The sequence below is a fragment of the Erigeron canadensis genome, chromosome 8 (genome assembly GCF_010389155.1).
Source record: "Erigeron canadensis isolate Cc75 chromosome 8, C_canadensis_v1, whole genome shotgun sequence".
Classification (NCBI taxonomy): domain Eukaryota; kingdom Viridiplantae; phylum Streptophyta; class Magnoliopsida; order Asterales; family Asteraceae; genus Erigeron; species Erigeron canadensis.
Window position 1 is genome coordinate 40,366,752 of NC_057768.1, and position 14,262 is coordinate 40,381,013.

Genomic DNA, 14,262 nt, shown 5'->3' on the forward strand with positions numbered 1-14,262 from the left:
AAACTTACATTTTAGTAGTGTAAAATATAAGGAAATAAACATAAACTAGAGTTTTACTCCGGAATAAATAGTTGTACATTTAACCAATTCAGGGTTGAGTTTTGATATGAAAACGTATAACTTTTTTATACATGTTAAGTAAAATTTTAAAAATTTTGTTTAACATTTTCCAATAAACTATATACTGATTATATTAAATTTGGAAAAATGAGTTACATAATGCAATGATTAGTTAAATCGTTATTACATGTATGAAAAATAAAACATTGAGTTTTAATATGTAAATATAACTTTTGACTATGTGGTTTGTTTGAGATTGCATCAAGAAAATCACGAAGTGAAAATTAGTGGTTCGGCTTTTGTGTATAGGTGTTTTTTTTTGTCTTGGGTAACTGAAATTGACACAAGTTTTTTTTAATCATTTTAAAATCTTAACCGTTGTAGTAGATATTAGTTGGTGTAATTGTTGTATAGCTGGACATGTACATTATTTGTATCTTGAATAGTTGATATACTTTATATACTGTAATATGTAATACTATGTTGCCATTTAAAAAAAAAAAAAAGGTTTATTTATATTTATATTTCATATGCCAATCGTTAATACATATAATGATGTGTTAAGTCGAGCTCCAGGGGTTATGATTATTAGTTCTCTTAAATTATAATTCGAGTAATATTTTATAGAAAAATAACAATCATAACCATTGGGGTTATGTTTAATTAAACCATAACTTGAAACACTCCAACAAAAATTTCACTTATATATTCACACTTACTCTAAAGAAGATAAATAAATTTTTTAACATATTCACAGTTGAAAATGTTAAAAAAAATACACATGTAAAATTGTAAAAAAGTTTAAAAAATTATAATGTTTTCACACTTAAATATGTGAAAGTTAAATTGTAACACTTAAATATGTGAAAAAATTTACACTTAAAAGTGTGAACAAATATCAAACATATTCACACTTAAATATGTGAAAGTTAAATTGTAACACATAATTTCTTCACACCTTTCTTGTATGAATAAAATTTGGTGTTACAAATTAATCCTTACATTTCTAAGTGTGAACAATTGATGTAGTTTTACACACTTAAAAGTGTGAACTTTTTTCCCCCACATATATAAGTGTGAAAAAGTTATGATTTTTCAAATTTCCTCACACTTTTAAATATGAATACTTTTTTAACATTTTTAAGTGTAAACAAATTAAGAAATTTTTTCACACATCTTATAACTAAGTGTGAATAAATGACATTTTTGTTGTAGTGAAAATATGCATAAATATCGTATAATAGAACAATACCATGCAAGATGAATGTCAATTAACTATAGCCCGGCCTTATGTTTATCGTTTTTCATATCTTAATTATTATCATTGTGTCTACATCGTGAGATATAGATTGTTACCGAAAACAATTAAATTTTAGGTTACATCAAAATTACGTATGAGATTATGAATTTTGAACGTAAACTTAAACTTTTCAATAACTACATGGAACTTGAGGGAGGTGACAATGTTTAGTTTTTCCAACCGTCAATTTAGAATATATAAATGATTGAACGAGGGATCTATTATGATATTTTTATGTAATTATAAATTGATTTTGTAATTAAAATTTAATTTTATTTGTATAAACAAAGTGAATATATATTTTGTGTCTTTGTTCATAATTAATTAAGCAATTAACTAATTACCTAAGCTTACATGATAGAAATATCAAAACTACATAATTTTAATAAAATGCTATAACAAGTTCAAACAAAATATTATTTGTGTTGTTTTATACGAGTAATTTCTTTCTACACTATAATGTTCAATTCGTCTAAATGTCTAATCTCCATCTATTTCTATATTTTTGGTTCTTTGATCGATGTCCACCCATCGATCAGTGGCTTCTTAGATTCATTTAAACTTATTTTTCCTTTCAGTTTGATATTTGATTTAAAATAGATTGATATTTGTACACACTAACACACACCGATTGAGACAAAACTTGCGACATATAGGCTGCACCATATGTTAACTTGCCACCGGTTATTTATGAAATAGATCTAGGTTCTTGCTAGAACAGCAAAAGCCACGAAGACATTGTACGGTTTTGCAAGGAGTACGTACGGAATGGCAAACCTTTATAATTACTAATATCATGTCTTAAATATAATGCTTCATTAATATCCATCAATTGTTGATTTTAATCTATAGCAAATTGTCTTGAATGTTTTCTATTTAATTATACCAAAAGGTGAAGTCCCAATAGTATCGTCAGCCTCGTCACACAAATAAATTCTGCAGATTACATGGTTGAAACTTGACAAAGTCAAAGACTCAAATGTATAAACTATATTTTGTGAAGGATGATGTTTTATTGGAATGAGTTATATACAATGTTTGATATAGCAGGTACCATAACAATACATGAGACAGAGGATTTACACTCACTTATCATTTATGCTTTCTATTTATGGTTTTGAGATATATATGTTTCAAGTTAACATTATTACATTAAACGTAATACGAGTAATTTTTATGTAATTCATTCATTCATTGCATACAAGTTTAACTATATATATTTATATATCGAAGGTGAAATAGTTATCATGTTATTTGTTGTGTACGTTCCTTTAAATAATCAAAGGATCGAACATAATACTTCGTTTAAAAAGTTATAAAAACGCTCTGTTCGTATTCGTCCGGTTTATATACAAACCGTAATACAATTGATGTACTTTGAACTTGCTCAAAAGATAACTCTTACGCTCGTACAAAGGGAATAAAATCAAGAGAGGGTTTGAGAAAGAAGATGACTTCTTCTTTTCAATTTATGAATAACTTGAGAATAAAAAAAGTAATCATCCCGTCTATCATCAGATGGATTATTACATATAGTCTTCAAAACAAAAGCAAATATAGAAAAGATCTCATCTTGAGGAATAAGAAAAGATCATAACCAAATAATGGTAAACTAATAGTAGAAAGTATCTTAAAATAATGGTAGGAAATATCTTATTCCTTTATTTCTTGACACCATACTCCCTTGCTAACATAAGATTCGCCCTCGAATCTTGCTGATCGTCATCAATGGCCTCTGAGCTGCTGGCATCTTCATCTGTAACATAGGGAGATAAATCTGAGACATTAAATGTTGCTGATACATTGTACTTCCCAGGTAAGGCAATCTTATAGGCATTCTCGTTAATCCGCTTTAGTACTTGAAATGGTCCATCAGCACGTGGTTGTAACTTTCCAAACCTGCCAATCAGGAATTGCTCCTCACCAAGTCGTATCCATACCAAATCTCCCTCCTCAAAGATGACTTGTTTGCGACGTTTATCAACATGTTCCTTGTATTTCAGATTATTCTTTTCAATCTGGGCTCGAACCTGTTCATGCAACTCCTTAACTTGGCGAGCACGCTCTTCACCATCAGAACTGAAGTTAGTGGAAGTCAAAAGTGGTGTGAGGTCCAGTGGAGTAATGAGATTTACACCGTATACCACTTCAAATGGAGTCTTTCCTGTCGTACGGTTTTGTGATCTGTTGTACGCAAACTCGGCCTGTGTTAACACGATATCCCATTGACGAGGCTTTTCCCCCACTAAGCTCATTAACAAATTCCCCAAACTTCGATTAATTACCTCAGTTTGTCCGTCAGTTTGAGGATGGTGTGATGAACTAAATTGTAGTTGGGTCCCCATCTTTCGCCAAAAATGGCTCACAAACTTGACATCTCGGTCTGATGTGATTGTTTGAGGCACTCCATGTAGTCTCACAATCTCTTGTAAAAATAAATTAGCTATTTGAGATGCATCAAATGTCTTGTTGCAAGCAATGAAGTATGCCATTTTTGAAAATCGATCCACTACCACCATAATTGAATCTTTGTTTCTCTGAGTACGAGGCAACCCAAGAACAAAGTCAAGGCTAACATCCACCCATGGAGCTACTGGTATAGGTAAGGGTTGGTAAATACCACTGTTGATACTTTGGGTTTTAGCAACGCGGCACACCCGACATTTAGATACAAGTCATGTAATATCTTTTTCCATTCGTGGCCAATATAAATGTTCACTCAACCATGACCTGGTCTTATCAATCCCAAAGTGTCCCGCTAATCCCCCAACATGTGCTTCTAAGATAATCGACTCCCGTAAGGAACATTTCGGAATACATAAACGATTACCCTTGAAAAGAAACCCATCATGTATAATAAAATGCTGATAAGGTTGGTTTTGACACTTTTGCCATATACTTGCAAAGTCGGAATCGTCACCATATAATTCCTTCAATGTCTCAAACCCAACAGCTTGAACTTGCAAAGTCGTCAGTAGTGTATGACGACGACTCAAAGCATCAGCCACCTTGTTAAGTGCTCCAGCCTTATGCTTGATCGAAAAACTATAAACTTGTAAATATTCAACCCATTTGGCATGACGCGGTCTCAATTTGTGTTGTCCATTGATATACTTTAGTGCAGCGTGGTCAGAATACAAAATGAACTCCTTGGAAATAAGGTAATGATGCCAATATTCCAGACTTTGAACTATTGCATAGAATTCTTTGTTGTAAGTTAAATACTTTCGTCTTGTCTCATGTAACTTCTCACTAAAAAAAGCTACTGGCCTGTTTCTTTGACTTAATACCCCTCCAATGCCTACCCCAGATGCATCACAATGAACTTCAAAGACCTGATCAAAATCTGGTAGGATTAAAACAGGAGCCTCGGTAACTTTCTTTTTCAATAACCCGAAAGCTTCATCAGCCTCTCTCGTCCAACAAAACTTGCTTCCCTTCAAACACTCGGTAATAGGTGAAATAATAGTACTAAAGCTTCGAATAAACCGCCGATAAAATGAGGCAAGGCCATGAAAGCTACTTATATCATGAAGAAAATGACATTTTTTAATGTTAGCATATAACTTTTGAGCTCTTAAGGCCTCAAAGACTTGTCTAAGATGATGAATGTGAAAATCCACAGTGGTACTAAACACTAAAATGTCATCAAAATATACGACCAAAAACTTACCAATAAATGAGCGAAAAACCTGATTCATTAACCGCATGAATGCACTTGGAGCGTTAGACAACCCGAACGACATGACCATCCACTCGTATAACCCATCGCAGGTTTTAAATGCGGTCTTCCACTCATCTCCGGGCCGAACTCTAATTTGATGGTAACCACTACGCAAGTCAATTCTTGAAAATACTGTTACTCCATGTAACTGATCAATTAGGTCATCAAACCTCGGAATTGGAAACCGGTATTTGATTGTTATTTTGTTAACTGCACGACTATCAACATACATCCTCCATGACCCATCCTTCTTCGGAACCAATAGTACCGATACTGCACACGGGCTCAAACTTTCTCTAATAGATCCCTTATCTAATAACTCCTGGACCTGTCTTTGTAACTCTTCGTGTTCTCTAGGATTCATTCTATATGCAGCTTTGTGAGGTATAACAACACCTGGTACAAAGTCTATAAAATGTTGAATATCGCGCATAGGGGGTACCCCAAGTGGTAACTCATCCGGTACCACGTCGTGAAATTCTTCAAGTAATGACTTTATATGATGAGGGATATTTGAAACTGTGTTGTTTGACTCCACAATAACCATGGCAAACATATAAGTTGCTCCATGTACTTCTGAAATAAAATCTGTCCCAGACAACAAATAATTTCCCACCTCTTTTCTAAGATCAGATGGACCAAGGGTAATAGTCTTACCTTCCTTCTCAAAGGTGTATGTGTTCTTATAACCGTCATGCTTAGTTTTGCGGTCGAATTGTCACGGCCTCCCAAGTAACAGATGACAAGCATCCATTGGAACCACATCACATAATATTTCATCTGCATACTTCTTCCCAATGGAGAACTTCACCAAACAACGTTTAGCTACCTTTACTTCATTACCCTTCTTGAACCATGACAATTTATAGGGATTAGGATGATCTTCGATTTTCAAGTTCAACTTATCAACCATCGTCGTGGAAACTACATTTTCACAGCTACCTCCATCTATAATGACATTGCAAACTTTACCTTCACAGGTACATTTAGTATGGAAAATGTTGTGCCTTAACCATAATTCAACTTCTGTTACTACGCTTAACGTTCTCCTGACCACTAACGCCTCGCCAGAATCACCATAAGTAACCTCTTCATCAAAAATATGTCCCTCATTCTCATCCCCATATTCATCAAATACGGGCCCATGGTCTTCTTCTACAAATGTAATAATCTGGCGGTTTGGGAAATCTGTAGCAATATGCCCAAGACTCTGGCACTTATAACACCTCTTATTTGTTGTCGCCCCTACCTTGCTGGAATTTGTGTTTGGGTTTTTGTTTAGAGCCGGGTTATGAGTTTGACCCATATTAGAGTCTTTAGAAGTATTTTGGTTTATTTGTTTACTTGCATCAGGTTTATTAAAGTGGCTCACATACCATGAGCTACTGCCTTTATTCTTCAGTTGTGATTCTACTTTTAGGGACAACCGACAAACATCATTGTATGACCAATATTGTTGAAGATGGACCACATCAGAGATCTCTGGTTTTAACACTGCTAAATATCGAGCAATTATCTGCTCCTCTTCCTCAACAACATCACACTGCATCCACAAACGATCAAATTCACTTGTAAAATCCTCAACAGACATACTACCTTGTTTCAGATTTTGGTAGTCAATGAATGCTTCTTGTCGATAGTGCTCTGGTAGAAACTTTGCAATTAGTTTCTTTTTCATCTTGGCCCACGTCACAATCTTTGATTTTCCTTCTTTAACACGTTGTTTCTTAATATGTTCCCGCCATACAGAAGCATTTTTTGTTAACTTTATGGCTACCCATTTGACCTTTTGCACTTCATCCATACATTTATAATCAAAAACCCGTTCCACTGTATGTAACCAGTCGATAAACTCATCAGGTTGAGCTTTGCCCTCAAAGATTGGGATCTCAACTTTTACTCCGAGGTCTCGTGAAGGAAAATAACGACCCTGCCTGAAACCAAGAGGTCGATTAACCCCCCATGGATTTTCTTCTTCTTCTTCTTCTTCCATGCCACTCTCAGTCGAATTTGTTTCAGATCCCTCACTTTTTTCATCATTTTCGTGATTGACATCACGGAATGCGCCCAATCTGACCACCGCAAGTTGGCGCTCTAACTCTCGGATTCTTCTTCCCTGAGCTGCGATCTCGAGATCCCGCTGGTCCCGGCGATTTGGTCGTGTTTCCTCATCATAGGAACCCCCGCCACGACGAGGTTGTCTGCGCCCACGTGTAGCATTACGTCCACCACGACGAGGTTGTTCGTCTGCCATCTGTCTGATTTGAGGAAACTTAGCGCTTTGATACCAAATGATGTACTTTGAACCTGCTCAAAAGATAACTCTTACACTCGTACAAAGAGAATAAAATCAGGAGAGGGTTTGAGAAAGAAGATGACTTCTTCTTTTCAATTTATGAATAATTTGAGAATAAAAAAAAGTAATCATCTCGTCCATCATCAGATGAATTATTACATATAGTCTTCAAAAAGAAAGCAAATATAGAAAAGATCTCATCTTGAAGAATAAGAAAAGATCATTATCAAATAATGATAAACTAATAGTAGAAAATATTTTAAAACAATAGTAGGAAATATCTTATTCCTTTATTTCTTGACACCAACAATCGAATACTAGTATACTACATTCATCCCCGGCCGGGGTCCATGAAATAGTATACTCAAAGCAATTTGCTTAAAACTTTCATGTAAATATTTATATTTAGAAGGGTACAAAAGGACAATAACTATTGCATCCTCCCTCTGCCTAGAAACTAATAATTATCAAAACTATATCATGTGGCTGATGTCAAATTATCAAGTATAAATATATATATGGTGAAGTAGAAGGGAAAATATAGTAGGAAGCATTTGCCACATGAGAACCACAACAAGCATTTAAACTCTTCTTTTGCAAGTGCTTTCCGATAACATCGATCTCTTTCAAGCTAGCCCAATGCCACCACTATCTTTGCCGGAAAAAGATGTCGAAAAGGATCATAGCGACCACCATCCTCCACCACCAAAGTCACCCACCAAACGAAAACCCGGTGGTTGGAAGTCCATGCCTTATGTCTTAGGTATATATCATATATACCTTATTGTGTATTATATATATGTAACCTTAATTGTTACTACTAGCTAGTACTTGCCTTTGTAAGAAAATTATCTTTAAGGAATTACTTTTTTTTATTAACAGCAAAATTATATATACACATCGGCGGCAAGGTGCCGAAAGATTACATCATGTACTTTTGCATTTGTTACAAAAAGAAATAAATGATCATGATACAACCATTATTTTTTGTGACATTATTGCTCATTTAGGCTTGATGATATATAATCGGGCACTATTTTTATGCAATTAACACATTCATTAAATTAATGCATTGCACGAGTCATAACCTATATTTTATGTATTATAATTTTTTTTCCTTTCAATTTTAGACGTTTTATCGATTGTATGACAGGAAATGAATCTTTTGAGAGATTAGCATCAATGGGATTGTTGGCAAACTTCACAGTGTTTCTAATGACGGTATTTCACATGGACCAAGCATCATCATCAAATCTAATCAACATTTGGTCCGGTATCAACAATTTCGTGCCTTTCATTGGTGCTTTCATCTCCGATGCATATGTTGGCAAGTTTTGGGTTATCGGCGTTGCTTCCTTCTTTACACTTATGGTACGTAATTAATTAATTTCTCAACAATATTATAATTTCGATCATTTCTCAAAATTGCAACAACGGCTATATATATAACTGATGACTACAGCAAAAAATTAATATTACGAGTAAAATATTGGTAACATCCAATTAACTGCTACAATCTTTGTAGTAATTTTTGGTTTTTGATATTATATTATAGGTACATCCAACTGCTAACACTTCTAAAATTGGCTTAACATTACAAGAATAAACATATGACGTAAAATCTAAATATTAATATCTTGATTTTTATCATTGCACTTTACAAATCAAATAATAATCAATAATAAATATTTACTATAAGAAGTCAACATATATATAGGTATAAATAAAAGGGAAATTTTCATATATATCACATTTTAAAGACATAATTTTATATATGTTTTAAATACAAGTTTTTAATGCATAAATATAATGCTTTTAAAGATGCTTTGAACATATATGAAATTATGTCTTTAAAATGAGACATATATGAAATTGCTCCTAAATAAAATTATACTCTCTTTCTCTCTCTATTTTTTTTTTATTTTTTATTTTTTGATTTTTAATTTTGTAAATGACGTACCGAGGATTACATTTGCAATTAATTGAAGAATATTTATGTTTGGATCTTATGAACGAGAGTTTATTTATGCACTAAAAAAAATCAATATAGACATGATCAATATAATACTACTCTCCGGCCCATCCATACGCATGATACACGAGGTTCATATTTTATATGCAAACATAATATAAAAAAGAATCATGAATACATCAACTTCCTATATAGCAAAATCAACCACCATATCGATCATGAAAAGTAAAAAAATAAAACATATATAATCCCATCACGTCATCCACTGTGTCTCAAAGTAGTGGAAATTAATATATTTTATACGGATGGAAATCTTTAAAGTTATAGACAACTAGTCAGTATATAGTCGAAAGTTTTGACTTTTGAATTGAAATAAATAGTTTAGATCAAAAGTCATTTTTAAATTATGACAAAGTAAAATTTCCTCAACATTACTAATTTTTCAATTTTAAAGGGTCTTCATCTATTTTATACGAACACTTTGTAAGTTTTCATGGAGTCCACAAATCGCCATGAACGTCAATACATTATAAACAATTATTGCTGTTTTTGTATTTATTATAAATATATGTGTTATAGATATTAATGTAGCAAAGGGTGTTCTAGATATTATAGCCTCTACTCATTCATATTTAAAAAAATTAAATCTGATTATACGCAATAAAAGTTATTCATCTGTTTGTTCTGTTGTTATATTATTACAAAAATTATTAAACTAAAAAGATGGTTAAGAAAAGAATTGTTTTCTCGTTATAATGATTATTTTTTTCTTTAATGTGCTTATAGTATTGTTGCTTTAAAAATCTTCGCGGGACTTATATGAATTCAGCCAGAAAATATTTGAGACGTTTGATAGAAAAACTTAAGTGATCGATCGATCATTTGACTACGCAATACACCGGCGCGCCTTAGAAAATATTTTATTTTCCTTCTTTTATTACAAGTTGCGCGCGTACGTACAATTTAGAAAATCTATTGTGATAAATGTCATTTAAAATACAAGCGGCCCATCACATCTGCCATAAAATAAAGTCAAATCACCATAAAAATTGGCACTTACTTCAATTCCAATTCCAATTTCTGTGCATGCCATTCACTTACAGTACGTGGCACATGCAAAAAACCTTAAAACTCTAGAATTAAGAATTACTTTAATGTTCAAAAAAAAAAAAAATTTACTTTAATAAAATTATATAAATTAATCATGCATGAACAATAAATCTACAGACACAAACCGACATTTTGAAAAATCACCAAAATACGAATGAATAATTTATTTATTTATTTTTGAACGGCACCAATAATTCTTATTCATAAGATTTTTAAAATATACACCATGGTCATCCTCGTCCTGTCCTAATTAATAGCGGTGCACAACATTACAAATACATGGTTGAAGTAAATGCTTTTGAATTATTTAATCATTTACTAATAATAATCTACTGCTCATTTAGATGGTTTTGGATTTATTCCACCAATCGTTTAAGATATGCAAAGGCATCTTCTTCCTCTTCGATCCTTGTATAATACAATTATACGTACACATATTAATATTAACTCTTATTATTAAATTTTATAAGCCAATGAACGTCGGCCCAGTTGGTTAGAAGCACGTACTCTCGGTTTTATCCAAGGTTTTAAGTTCGTTCCTAAAGAATGACAAAAAATCTTGAGGTTTTTTTTTCTCTGATTATATACTGCTGGTAACGACTCATGGTCAACATCTCGTTGTCTAAGATACGTGCAAGGCTTCACTATTATACGGTGAGGTTTCCCCGACTGAATGTTAAAAAAAAAAAAAAAAAAAAAAAAGAATTACTCCACATTTTATTAATTTTAACTCAGACGGGCGGGTACTTCGATTGTACGAAAGTATACTACTAATAAACTTATTAATGAAAGGTATATCTATCCTTAATTAACTACTTCATAGTTCATACTCCATATACATATAATAGTAATAATAGTATATTGGGTGTTTTTATGATCATGATTCTTTTTCCCATGATTAATAATATGAGTATTTGAAGTGAACACTACTAGCTAATTAATTAAGTTAATCAATCGATCTTGGAGTGAAGTGCAGATATACTCGTATTGTTTATATTTATGTTTTTACAGGGAATGGTGACCATGACCTTAATAATGGCAATACCAAAATTGCATCCACCATCATGCACCCAACAGCAATCCCTACTCAATCAATGTCAAGGTGCAACCACTAAACAATTCGGCATCTTAGCCCTGGCCCTCGGATTCATCACCATAGGGTCGGGTGGGATCCGACCCTGCAGTCTACCCTTTGGGGTGGACCAATTTGACCCGACCACAGACGAAGGAAGGAAAAGCATCAATAGCTTCTTCAATTTGTACTACACAACCTTCACCATCATTTTGCTCATTTCATTGACTGTCATGGTGTACATCCAAGACTCCGTGGGTTGGGTTTGGGGGTTTGGTATCCCAACCGGGCTGATGGCATGCTCAATCGTCCTGTTCTTTATTGGCACGCATATCTACGTTTATGTCAAACCCGAGGGCAGTATTTTCACTGGGATCGCTCAATCACTTGTCGCAGCTTACAAGAAACGTAAACTTAAAGCTCAAAAAGGAATGACTAGAGAAAAGTTGTATGATCCGCCTATTACAGGAGGAACATATCAATATCCAAAGTTGCCTTTAACTGATAAGTTCAGGTAATGTATGTATATTTCTCGCCTCAAAAATTAATTAGTATATCAATGACAATTTTATATATGTACTGTTTAGCTAGTGATCACAGCTTTATGGACTGTCATTAGCGCAGTCATCAGGACTCCAGTCAGGGGCGGTACTAAAGGGGGGCAAGGGGTTTCAATGCCCCCCTCCAAATTTAAATTTTGTCATGTATTTTTAAATTTTTCAGAAAATTTCAAAAATTTTCTATAGGTTTTTAACATTTTGCTCCCTTTTAGATTTATTTTTCATAAGTTTTATAAGTTTGCCCCCTTTGAAATTTTTTCCTGCTACCGCCTCTGACTGTAGTTATGATTTCCTTTAATTTAATGTGGGTAAAGTTTAAAGATCTTTTTCATATTGATCAATGTAGGTTTTTGAACAAAGCAGCAATTATTACGGATGATGGTGAAGTAAACCCGGATGGAAGTCGATTAAGTCCATGGAATTTGGCAAGTATACAACAAATTGAGGAAGTTAAATGTGTGATCAAAGTCATGCCAATTGTAGCTTCGGGTATTATTTGTTTCACATCAATCATCCAACAAAGTACTTTCACCGTGTCGCAAGCCCTTAAAATGGACCGTCATTTGGGTCCAAATTTTCAAATTCCAGCCGGGTCTATGGGTGTTATCTCCATGCTCACCATTGCCATATGGCTCCCTATCTACGATAGGCTCCTTGTCCCCCTTATTCGAAAATACACAAAAAAGGAGAGTGGGATTACTCTCCTCCAACGTATAGGAATCGGTATCATTTTCTCTATCTTGTCAATGGTTGTCGCCGCAATGGTTGAAAAAATGAGGCGTGATTCTGCCAATCACCACAAACGGCCCGATGGGCTTGCACCCATATCGGTTATGTGGCTTGCTCCCCAACTCATCTTGATGGCGTTTGCCGAGGCATTCAATATTTTAGGACAACTGGAATTTTACTACAAAGAGTTCCCGGATAACATGAAAAGTGTGGCGAACGCGATGTTTGGTGTGACGGCTGGTTTAGCAAATTATATGAGTAGTATATTGGTTAGTATAATTCATAATTCCACCGGAAAACATGGAAGACCCGACTGGTTAACCGCAAATATCAATGAAGCAAGAGTTGATAAGTTTTATTACGTGCTGGCTGGATTTGGGGTTTTGAATATGATCTATTATCTCTTTGTTGCCTCTAGATATGAATACAAGAAAGGCATCCAAGTGCAGATCATTCAAGATGAAGAATCCAAGTTGTTTGTCGAGGTAAACGACATCAAGAAATGAGTGATCAGTTTGTTTATTTAGGTATATAATAGTACCCGTAGTAGTAAGTATATATATCTAGTGTACTGCTAGCTTTTAATAAAACATCGACTATAGCTAGTTTTCTAATGAATTTTGGTAATACAATTACTTTGATTGTTCTATTCATGCATATAATACGCACTTAATTACACAAACATATATAACACTACCCACGTCAAGGTTGTTCATGAAAAATTTTGTGACGGCGTGGATCGAGAATGTTTGTGAAAGATATTGCTATGGATCGATGATGAGCTAAAAAATATCCATCATTGGATGTTTATGAGAGAGAATGACAAATTGATGGTGATGTTTGTGTGTGTACGTATACTAATTGTTGTACTCATCTATGTTAATTGGGTATTTGTGGAAATGATTGATGTAGAATATAAAAATAATGTAAATTAAACTCAAAATTAAAAATAAAAGTCACATGAGTAAATTGACAATTATTATTGGTCGATAAGTTATTAAAACAATTTTGTTAATTTTAGTATATTAGATGAAAAGATGAAAAACATGATTTTTTCGATTTTGAAGGATCAATGTGTTGTTAAACACTTAAATAATGATAATTAGTTATGCACTATGTTAGTTTTATGGACTTTTAATACATCAAAATGATATTTTTTAAGTGTTTTCACTGTTCTTATTTTAAGAGTGTTCTCACCGGAGTGTTACCCATATATATATATATATATATATGAACAAATTTGAAAATTGATTAAACAATTAAAAACTTCGTAAATTCAACCGTGAAAGTGAGATTTACGAGTATATTAACATTGCAGTCCTTTACACATATGCGACAAATGCTTTATGATATCTCGCATGCCCAAATATGTTACTATCATATCGTCTTTATCTTTGTTTTACTATACTAGTGGTATTCTGTTGGTCAAGACCACTTCT

The 14,262-nt window shown here is 33.4% G+C and overlaps 2 protein-coding genes across 2 annotated transcripts; one reads left to right on the forward strand and one right to left on the reverse strand.

Moving 5' to 3' along the window:
* Window positions 1-5,802: 5,802 nt before the first annotated feature.
* On the reverse strand, window positions 5,803-7,338 carry LOC122610839. Its single transcript, XM_043783795.1, has one exon. It carries the CDS (start codon window positions 7,336-7,338, stop codon window positions 5,803-5,805), a length of 1,536 nt encoding a protein of 511 aa, XP_043639730.1.
* A 571-nt stretch (window positions 7,339-7,909) lies between these two features.
* On the forward strand, window positions 7,910-13,472 carry LOC122609953 (protein NRT1/ PTR FAMILY 2.13). Its single transcript, XM_043782915.1, has 4 exons — window positions 7,910-8,143; window positions 8,534-8,751; window positions 11,474-12,048; window positions 12,441-13,472. The coding sequence occupies exons 1-4, from the start codon at window positions 8,020-8,022 to the stop codon at window positions 13,327-13,329; spliced, it is 1,806 nt and encodes a 601-aa protein (XP_043638850.1). The 5' UTR covers window positions 7,910-8,019; the 3' UTR covers window positions 13,330-13,472.
* Window positions 13,473-14,262: the final 790 nt, after the last annotated feature.